The 10,963-nt window shown below is 39.8% G+C and overlaps 1 protein-coding gene across 1 annotated transcript in view; it reads left to right on the top strand.

Annotated features, from left to right (window-relative positions):
• Positions 1-6,465: 6,465 nt before the first annotated feature.
• Positions 6,466-10,963, top strand: part of LOC103803902 (neurexin-3) — a gene marked incomplete at both ends in the record, with an annotated part of 92,806 nt that continues 88,308 nt past the window's right edge. Inside the window, one exon of the mRNA XM_009076481.1 lies at positions 6,466-6,767. Within this exon, the coding sequence (XP_009074729.1) occupies positions 6,466-6,767 (302 nt within the window). The remainder of the gene's footprint in view (positions 6,768-10,963) is intronic.

Genomic DNA, 10,963 nt, shown 5'->3' with positions numbered 1-10,963 from the left:
TGTGGCTCATCATCTAGAGCAGCTTCTAAGTCTACTTTCAGCTTAGTTCACATGGTTCATATGCAGAATTTATTATTTTCAGACTTTGTTATGACTTGGATCAAAAAATTCCTACACCTCAGTTAGAATTTTAAAATGTTAGGTCTATTGTTTATGGTGTAAGATTTAGTATAGAAAGGAGGCAAAGATATACACACTGGGACAAAGATAGTTAGTCAGGTCCATACCCAGCTATACAATCAGCAGTACAGGGAGATTGCCACAAAAGTTTTTCCCAGAAGCACCCAGTTCAGTTGTGCTTGCTAGGATCATGATGTTAGTCAGACATCCCATCAGAAATAAATTCAATAATTTCCTTGTGTTAAATGTCATGCTGCTGAAAGCACATCTGATGCCCAAGTGCAGTGAATTCAGAGCCACAGTAGTAAGTTCACAGCTCTGTTGTAGTACTCTACTGATGACACAATCATGTCCTCAGGTGAGGAGTGCCCATCATTCAAGCAGCAGGACTGATGCCAATAGTGAGAACTTCTGGCCTTTTTTTTTACCGCTGTGCAACTAGACCTTCGGCATAGCTGTATTTCATAACACCTTTATAACTTTAAGGTACTAATTTAATTATTCACAATACCTTTGAACTACATTGATACTTTTCCACAGATGTTCTGGATTTGTGGTGAGGTTGATGTTTTTTTTGGTTGCTTTGTTTACTTTTCCTCCTGCCATGATCAGTGGTAGTCCTCTATTTTGATAACAATTCTGTGGTTAGTGGCCAGCTTTGGAGGCATTTTTTTCTTAAGATAAGTTGCATACTTGTAGGATTTTCCAAAGTTACAGAGACCTGTTAAATGTTAGGGAGAAGAAGTTCCTATAAATATTATTTTCCTCGTTGACCTCTATTTGGCAGAAGGTCGAGGGAGTACCAAAATGCTCTGCTGCCTCTGTCTTTAATGCACGCTGCTTTGGCAGAAGCCTGATGCATGACAGTGTTAGACCATTCCCAGATTATCTGACAGCACCAGCTCTTCTGTCCCAAGCACAGCAAACCACTCGGGTAAAGTAAATCTCACTGAACAATGCAGTGGTTATTAATTTTGCAGCAAGACAGAGAGTGTGTCTTTTTCACTAACAGAAGACATGCTCTGATATTGACTGTAGACCAAACCCCAGTGAGACAGGGACTGCCTCAGTGTACACCTGTAATGCAGTGGGTTTTCACAGAAGGTGAGAAGGTGGGCAGCTGACTCTTGGTTTTAGGACAGTGACTTGAAATCTTCTTGAGCAGAGTTCAGGAAAGTCACTGCCCATTATATGTTTTTCTAAATGCCTCTTAATTGTGTCTGAGGCCAGAAATCCTGTCACATGAGATGCTGCTTTTGTTGAGTATTATACTTCATGCCCCTAACCAGAATCAGTGCTTATAGGGTTTGCTCTTTTCAGCTTCAGTCATGAAGTATTTATTTTCATGCATCATCCGAAACTTTGGAGGCTGCTTTGCTTCATACCTTAGCTGGAGTGACCTCCTGACAGGACTGGGGAAAAAAAGAGGATGTTGGTTTCCCTCCAGAAATGCATGAGAACCTCTGGAATGAGCCCAAGATGGGGAGATGAGCTCCTGAACTAAAATTCTTCCTCTACTATTGATTTTCTTGGTGGCCATGAGTAAATCCATTAAAATGTCTGCACGTTGGTTTCCTTAGACATAAATCAAAATGCCAAGGTTTTGTACCTCCTAGTGATTCTGTGAATTCTGAATGTTTTAGTCCTCCTTTGTAGAAAGAGTTTTGACAGGAACACATAGCAACAGCATTGCACATAAAAACTGAAGTTAAAATTACCATCTGGCTCTCCTAAACAGGCAGGATAGCCACACACTGTATTGAAAGGTCCTCGGTCTCTGTCTCCTGCAAAGCTAACACTCAGCAAGCTCTGGGGTTTCTGCAGGGATGAGAAGTCAGGAACTTGGTTTAGGTACTGTTTTGCTGTGCTTTTGTTTCTGTTCTTGCTATCAGCCTGCAGTATGTACTGATGGCTGTTTATAGAATTTGAACAGGTATAGGTCTGAGACTTTCCAAACTGCCTTGGCAATGATGGTGTTGGTGGGGTTGATGCTCAATGCACTAGGTGTGTCTGCTAGTGATTGGTCAGAAACAGGTAACATTTTCCTCATTTAAACTAATGGGTGACTCCATTCTTTCAAGGAAAAGGTCAGTATTAGTCAGTTTGAAGATTTGGGGTTTTGCTTCTACTCTGGCGATTTCTATGAGTCTTTGAATATGTCAAGGGTTTAACTTTGAATGTGGAATTTTGTGCAGGTCTTGGATCTTTGAAAATCCCAGCTACAGGAGAGAATTTATTTACGTGAATTAGGAAGCAACTAATGGGTTTAGATTAATATTAACTAGTGAAATGGAAGATTTAATTGCTTACACGTGCTAACCTGCCTTCAGATTCTGATTTTTGTAAATATGTCTAGTGTTAACTGAGTTGAAAATTAAATCTTGAAAATCATGTATAAATCAATAGTTTTCAAACATGTCCCAAATGCTGTTTTAAGTAAATGTTATTTTATGCAGTTGCATTGTCACACTTGAACAACTACGTCATCAGTTCAAGTAAATATCTCCTATTATATACAGTTTCAAAAAAATCAGGGTTTGATTTTGCTTCATGTAACATAAACGAAGAATTCCTGTTGACTGAGTTGGGCCTTAAGTTTAGTTGTTCTAGGTTGGCTGTGTTGCTGTGCAAAAGCTCCTTGGTACACTATCACTGTTTTAAGAGTATAGAAGCTATAAATATCGCAGTGCAATTGGTGGAACCATCAAAAATGTACAGCACAAGGGTCTTGAGCTAACAAATAACAAGCAATTCACCATTCTCTGGTCTTCTAGGCATCACCAGACTGTGCCTGAAAGCATATAGAAATACAGTGAGACTTGTACCCTATTCAAAGCTTTTTTTCCTCATTCATTGTGAAGAGAACATGTATCCCTTGTCCCCCTCCATGCTCTCAGGTAATTCTCATGGGCTTTTTGGCCATAAGTAGTGTGTGTCAGAGCATGCTAACAGTTAGGACAGCATGGAAAGGCCATGCTTGGTAAAAAGTCTTTTATGTGGCCTGAGGCAGGCTACTGTGCTGTAGAATACGCGGTCAGGCTCTTTAATGCACAGATTGGACTCCGACCACTGAAGCCTTTCATGAGACTGGTAAACCTGTCATCCACATTGCCACCGGTAAACTGTTGAGGAATCAGCAATTTGGAGAATATAGTTTTAGAGAGTATGTTGACCTTGGGAGTTGTGCTTATGAGATATGGAGTGGACAGGCATGAATTTGGATTGCCCAGTGAACCCCACAGAGATTTTAGTGTGTGGTGATCTGTAAATTTGAATGTTTATCCAGAGCAGCCACAGGAGAAAGGGAAAAAAACAATAACATTATATGAAACAGAAATAGGTAACATTCTCCCAAAACAGGAAGGATACAAAGATGGGATAAGGTCTAGAATCTCATTTGTGATAAGGGTCAACAGCAGATGCCTGGAGGAAACAGGTAGATGATGTAGTTGCATGCAGAGGTGTGTTAATAGCACCTTTTATTAAAACCATTGGTACAAGTAAGAGTAATATCTCTGAATTTGCTGAGCTCTGTTTTGATGAGTCTGCGGTGGTCACCTTAAATTACTGTTTAGATTTCTAATCTACTCTTTGCCTTCTCCTTTGTACTGAGTAGACCAGTGAGATTTCATTTAAATGGTTGAGAAAGTGTAAATGAGCCCTATTAATATGTCTTGTAGTGAGTGAACAATCAACCTGCTGTGCCCCTCCTCCCAAAGATGACAAAGGTGTATTCAGTGCTTTCCACATCTACAGCTGTGGGGAAAAGGCTCATTCATAATGATTGTGTTTGACTCCTACCCTCAGACACCAGCTATTTGATGGGAATTACCCGCTGGTACATGGAGCATGTGTTGAACTTGATTGTAACACATTCCCTTCCTATGGATCAGGAGTGACTAGGCAGAGGAATTATCAATGTGGGAGAGGATTGTTAAGTGTTTGGATCTTACTTCCAGAACTGCAATCAATAGCAGCCCACTGTGCTCAGGCTGGTTTAACACTGATACAAGCAGATATACTCCTTGGTGATAGTTAAATGTATTCAGAATAGAATCACAGAACCAAATAATTTGGAAGGGACCACCAGAGGTCATGTAGTCCAACCACTAGGTCAGAGAAGGTCCAGTTATAGCAGGCAGTTCAGGACTGTGCCTAATCAAGCTTTTAGTATTTCTAAGGGAGATTTCACAGGCTCTTTGGATGCTTTCTAGTCTTGGACCATCGTCAAGATGAAACAGTTTTTTTGTGTGTAGCATGATAATTTCTTGTATTCTAGTTGTATCTGTTGCCTCTCATCCTTCTGATGATCACATTCTATGATTCTTCTGCAGACCTCTGAGAAGAATTTGGCCCTGGCTTCTATATGCTTTCCCATTAAGTCATTGCTGAGAGTAGTAGGATTTACCTTGAGTTGTCTCTCCTTGAGGCAGCACAAATCCAGTTCTCCCAGCCTCTCCATACACATCACCTACCCTTGAGTGTGGTGGAAGCTATTTGCTGTACGTGCTCCAGTATGTTGAAGCCATTTTTATACAAGGCAGTTCATTACTGGACAGAGTACTCCTGATGGTGTCTCAGAAGTGTCCATTAGCGGAAGAATCACTTCCCTTGTCTTGCTGGCTGTGTTCTTGCTAATACAGCCATGGATGCAGCTGGCCTTCACTGAAAGAGCAGGCACTGCTGATTTGTGCTCAGCTTGTCCACTGGAACCCTCAGGTCTTGTTCTGAAAAGCTGCTTTTTAGCTACTTGGCTCCCAATGTGTACTGCTGCATGGAGTAATTTGGCTTACTGGTTGCTTGCAGGAATATATAGACACACGGTTTGCTTACTTAAGTACACACACCCATTACTGCTGCCTTCAAAGTGCCTAGATTTTTTTAATGAGTTCATTCTGTGTTACTGCAAAAGTCTCTGCTTAAAGCAGACCTGTCACTTGAGGATGATATATGTACATGTTGCAACATTGTGCTGTTTTGGCACCAGTGTTTTATGCTGTGAGGCCACAGATTTTACCATGTAGTTATTTTTCAAGAACGGCTATGACAACAAGTGTTTTCCCTTCTGTCTTGTACTAATAAACTCTGGCTAATATGTATTAGGATTACTAAATGAGACAAAATGAAGCAGAAAACTACTATTAATGTCAATGGAAATAGCACCAGCACTTGCCTTATGCAGTGGCTCGTAAACAATGATAGCTTGACTGCTTGTACCATCTACTGCTCAGACTTGCTTTCACAGCTGGGACTCAGAAAGGTCCTGTGATTTGGAGTGGGGGGATATATGCAGACTGAATTGTAAGTACCATTTTCCCCCAGATGGCACTGGTAGGAATGGGTTACAGATAGCCCTCTTGCAAGCTTTCCTATCACCGTCCTGCATTTGTTCTACTGGACAAAACACAGCAGGCTCAAATCACATAAGTGCAATATGGCAACAGAGCTGTCTTTGGGTGACTGGAACCCCAGATACTTGAAAACAGACTTCTAGCTCACACAAAGGATCTTTATGGTATTCAAGTGCTGCCTCCAGTTGCTAAGAAATTAGTGCAGTGGTTTTCCTGACTGTACAAAAGACTTATTTTTTCTTAATGAGGAATTATGTTGCATACTGTGAATAATTTCCCCATGTTTATTTTTGCTGTATAAAAAAGATGTGCTTGTCTAGTACAGATTTTCTGGATAGGGTGACCAGACAGGCAAAGTCTCAGATGTGTTTACCAGCAACATTGCTTCTCATTTGTGGACAAATTGTTTTATGTGGACTTTCCTCATGTTCTCAGAGAAGCAATGTATAGGACACTTCATGTGGCTGTCTCCTCTGCTTGGTCTCTCATTCAGTTGAAAGAAAGGGGCAGGTCTGTCAGGATTCTGGTGCCTGTCTTAAATTGAATGTCAGATGGGTTAACATAAGTTCAGATGGCATTAGTTCTGAATCTAAATACTGATCTTTAGTAAATGTTGGGGTTTTTTTTAATGGCACATATGTGGTGTTCATGTTGTGAATAGCTTTCCATCATTCTCCCAAAAAGGATGTGAAGTGTCTTACAACAGTCTTTAAATATGCTTTTACTAGACTCCACTGATACTGTTGGGTGGTCCCTATGGTGACAGTGCTGCAGTGAAGCTGAAAGCACACTACTGAAATTCGTTGGTACCAAGGGCCCTGCAGTTAATTCTCTTGATAGCCGTATTACAAAAGGAGCTGTACAATCATTAGCGTGCCATGATATATAGTTGTATAGTTAACAGTGCTGTGGAGTTGCTTAGAAATTTAATGGCAGCCTTAAATCTCTTTTTGGCTGACTGCTGAACAGTTCTTTTGTTTCCCTTTCTTTCCAGCGCGAGATGAGAACATGGCCACTTTCCGTGGTTCCGAATACCTTTGCTATGACCTGTCACAAAACCCCATCCAGAGCAGCAGCGATGAGATCACTCTCTCCTTCAAGACGTGGCAGCGCAACGGGCTCATTCTGCACACCGGCAAGTCGGCAGATTATGTGAACCTGGCCCTGAAGGACGGCGCGGTCTCCTTGGTGATTAACCTGGGGTCTGGGGCCTTTGAGGCCATCGTGGAGCCCGTCAATGGCAAGTTCAATGACAACGCGTGGCACGACGTTAAGGTGACACGCAACCTACGGCAGGTAATGGTGAAGGGGAGAAACTGCTGGAGAAAATTGTGCTTAGTTTTACTGGGACAGCAGATGGGAGAGAGTAATGGAGGAATGGGGAAGCTCAGTGGAATTGCTAGAGTCTCTTCACGTATTCTGGATCTTGGTACCTAAAGAACAGTGAAAAAATATTAGTTGATGGGAATTTATCCCCTCTGCAATATCTTCATCTTCACTTTATTAATTTTCTGGGTTTTTTTTTCAGTTTGATTTAATAATAAAAACTTGAGACATAACAGTTACTTTCATCTCCCTTTTCTTTTTTTCTTTTTCTGTTCTCCCTGTTTTATTTTATTATTTCCTTAATTATGATTCAATCTTATCAGTAATATTCTTGTTGCATTTAATTACTGTGAGAACAGAGTCTTTTTCCAACAGCCAATGCTCTACACCTCTCTCTTTTTTCTTTCAGTTTTGTTAATTGGTTTAACCATTGCCATGATGTCGCATTTCTAATTCTGGAAGTCTTTTGTTTTTCTTTTCCTTTTCTTTTGTGTGTGCATGTGAGTGCGCAGGTGTGCAGGCTGGTGATGTGTAATTATTTTAACTTTATAGCTTTGGAATTAATTGGCTGGAGTCTTTCTGAGTCTTCTTGATTCTCTGTTCTTCTTTTCTTCTTTTTGATTTTTTCCCCTTCTTTCTATAATAAGATTCTACTTTATTTCTTGTGTCTCTGCCTATGAGACTCTTCTGTTGGCTGTGAGGACTGGAAAAGTGGAAGGATCAAAAAAACCCAAGCAAACCCACATCAATCCAGCACCCTACAATTCCACAATTTTCTGATTTTACTACTGTAATTTTGCACATCTGCATGCTGCTTTTCCAAGCAGACAACTGTAACAGGTGATGTATTTGGTAGTAGGCTAGTCTTAAAATCCTGAAGCCTTTCTCATGAAATAAAAATTCAGACATAAATAGATAAGATAAAATTAAATAACCTTGCTCTGAAAGCTCGTAAATATATCAAGTCACTAAGGCCCATCCACTGCATGATAAATGAGGTTTACACAGTGCATAGGAGCTATTTGGTGTCTTGCTGATTGGTAGAGGCAGCAGAAATAGCTTGTAAACTAAGATGTTAAAATCAGCTTGTGAATGCAATATGACTTGTTTATTTTCTCATTAATGTGAATATTAAAACAACCTTTAATAGTTTTGTGTAAGTTTATACAATGTAGTTTGCTGTAAAAACAGCTTTTCTGGTAATGTTTTACAGTAGCTAAGATAAAATGTGTCTGTGAATATAGGATAATCAGTGCCAGGGATCAGAAACAGTCTCTAATAATAGATGTTAGCTGATAATTTAACTGTTATGGGAATTTCATATTGTTCTGTTCAATATTAAGATTTGGGACTGAAGATTTTTATTTATCTGTCCCATGTAAATCCCTGTATTTCTACATGCTTATGATATCTGGGTCTTTCACAGAAAATCTGTCATCAAACTTCCATGAGACTGCAGGGTTCTTACTATGGAAAAGTTTGTATGTGGATGCAAACTTAATTTCTTATGCAATGGATGTGTCTTAATGATCCTATTTAGTTCCAGCTTTCCTGTCAGTACAGTAGAGGGAGATGTACTAATTGACTGAGGTTTGTCAGTCTGCAAGGGTCAGAATATATGGCTTTATTTGATTTTTTTTTTCACATTTTTAGGCAGTTTCAGAATGGCTGCTCTCTGAATAGCTCAGCAGAACTTACTGGCCATTTTAGTTAATCATAATTTTTGTTGGAAATCAGTTTTGCTGAGAGAATGTGCCAGAAGAAAAATGAATCTTTGCTTCATACCAGGATTAGCTGGGATCTTGAAGAAACAGAAAGTAAGGGTCACAGACAAAACTGTGGATGGGAAGCTGTCATACTCTTTTCCTAACCTTTTAGCTAGTGATTTTTTTAACTGTTTTGTGGAAATGGACCAAGAAAATGGAAATATGTCTATGCCTTTTCATCTTTGGTTAGACCAGGGCAGTGCTTTTGCAATTATTAGAAAGTGGCTGAGTCCCTTGCCAATTAAGCAACACTACAAATTTTTTATCCTCCTGATCTATTCACTATGGATGTTTTAAGTGATCCTGAATTCTTTAAGGATCCAACTTGACTAGGGAGGAGGGAGGATGTTTTGATGACATGGCTGTGCTCTTTTCAAAACAGGCCAGTCTTAAAATCAAATTAAAAAGAAGTAGCAGAGGTGACTTGGGGTCCAATTCTACAGACAAACATGACAGAATACAGTTTAAACAATAAATATCAATTAGGCTGTATGGTTTTTTTAGTCATCTTTTCCCTGGGTACTTCCATTTTAACTTCTGATCTGTCTCAAAATTAAGACATTGACCTACAACTACCCAGAAATTGGAATTATGAGGCTTTGAGGTAAAGCAATCCTGATAGTCCTGAAAGTTGTAATCCAGTATAATTTTATATAACCTAAGTAATTTTGTATGTAAAAAATTATGTACTCTGTGCCTTTCCTGACATGGATTCACCTGTAATGTTGCAGCATAACACAATTCACTTGGAAGTTTTGTTTCCAGCTGTGCTCATGCTCCCTCAAAAAAAGCACACACACAAAATCCCAACAAAATACATTTCCTCTGACTGTTGAATCTTTATAAGGGAATCAGTAGCCTCCTTGTAACTGGCTGAAAATACTGCACTGGAGATAAATATATTTCTCTTGAAAATGAACTTTAAAAACAATAATTTAGAAATTCCAAGAATATGATCTAAAGCTAAAGCAGTTGCAGTTAAGACTATCAGCAGCTTCAGGATGCCATCTAGGCTTTTCCTCAGCTTTTTTGGGGACTGGGAGAATGGGGGGGAGGATTTACATATTTTTTGTCCATTTCTTGAATGAGAGCAGAACTTTAAATAGCTGGACTTTTACCCAGTAGTTTTTGGAATTGTTAAATGTTTTTTAGCTAAGCTAGGAGAGTACTAAGTGCTGCTTTTTTTTTAGATCAAATGACTATTGCAGCAGTTAATCTCCTTAGAGACAAACTAAGTGAACCCACAGATTCCCTTGAGTAGTGATTGTTAATGTCAAAGCAAATCTCCTTGTTTACTTATCTTATTATTTCAGTTAAAACAAAGTCCTCTTTCTGCCTTGTGAGAAACCTTTACTTAGAAATAGGATCATGGCTGTATTTTACCAGGGCTTTCAGAGCATGTTTGGGGCAGTGTGGTCTGGTGGGAGGAGGAGGAGGAGCAGAGGATACTGAAGGTCAGACTTCCCATGTCTATCTTCAGGTCTGCTGCTGATACTCTGATTTTTAGCATGCTCTTCCCCCTGTCTCATACTCCAAATCACTTGTTTGTAAAAATGGATTTACCAACACAACATATTGCTGTGAGTGAGACTTTCTTGATGAAGAATTCAGGAGTTTGTGCTCATACCCAAGTACAGAGTAGTGTTATTATTTCATTCCAATAGACAAATAACCTTGGGACTTTATGCTCAAGGCTGCAAAGTTTTCACAGACTTACTTCCTTAGTCAATGCACAGTTCTAAAGTTTGCAGCAGATAGTTTTTACATGAGGTAGCATAGATCTTGCTTGTGTAGTTTCAGATAGTTCTTGCCAACTTCACTCACACTGGAACAAGGACTGGGAGCCTCCACAGTTTGCCCTTCCCTAGTAATGCTGAAGCTAGTCACAATGCAAAATCTGCTATAAAGATCTGGAGTTCCTCAGCTGCTCAAAACCAAACAAGAAGCAATGTAAGTTCAAACAGTTGGCATCTGCATGCCTTGTGAGGGGTTAACAAAGCATCTGCAAAGTTCTGCTAAACCCAACTGATTGGTAAACTCTTCTAGCTCCTCCATAGTATAGATGTAGTATAACAGGAGAGACACTAAGTCTTGTCAATCTTCTATCTTCAACCTTGACACGTGACAGAATTCTTTCTACACAATTCCTGGACACGTGTCTTCCTACAGTAGGAGAGGTTCAATTCCTAAACTCTTGGATGACAGAAATGAGCTACAGGCAAAGAGCCATGCACAGGCATTGTTGTGTGCTCCTCCTGAAAGTCACAAACTCAGCTGCTGTAAAGAAACCTGCAGATTGGGAAACTTGGAAGGAAGACTCAGGGTCTTGGACTCATCATCATCTGTATCCTCCAGCCAAAGGAAATACTGGCCTGCTTGTGATACTCCGTAACACTTGAG

Source organism: Acanthisitta chloris, unplaced genomic scaffold (genome assembly GCF_000695815.1).
Source record: "Acanthisitta chloris isolate BGI_N310 unplaced genomic scaffold, ASM69581v1 scaffold1306, whole genome shotgun sequence".
Classification (NCBI taxonomy): domain Eukaryota; kingdom Metazoa; phylum Chordata; class Aves; order Passeriformes; family Acanthisittidae; genus Acanthisitta; species Acanthisitta chloris.
The sequence above is the reverse complement of the archived record's forward strand: the minus strand, read 5'-3'. Positions and strand labels throughout refer to the sequence as shown.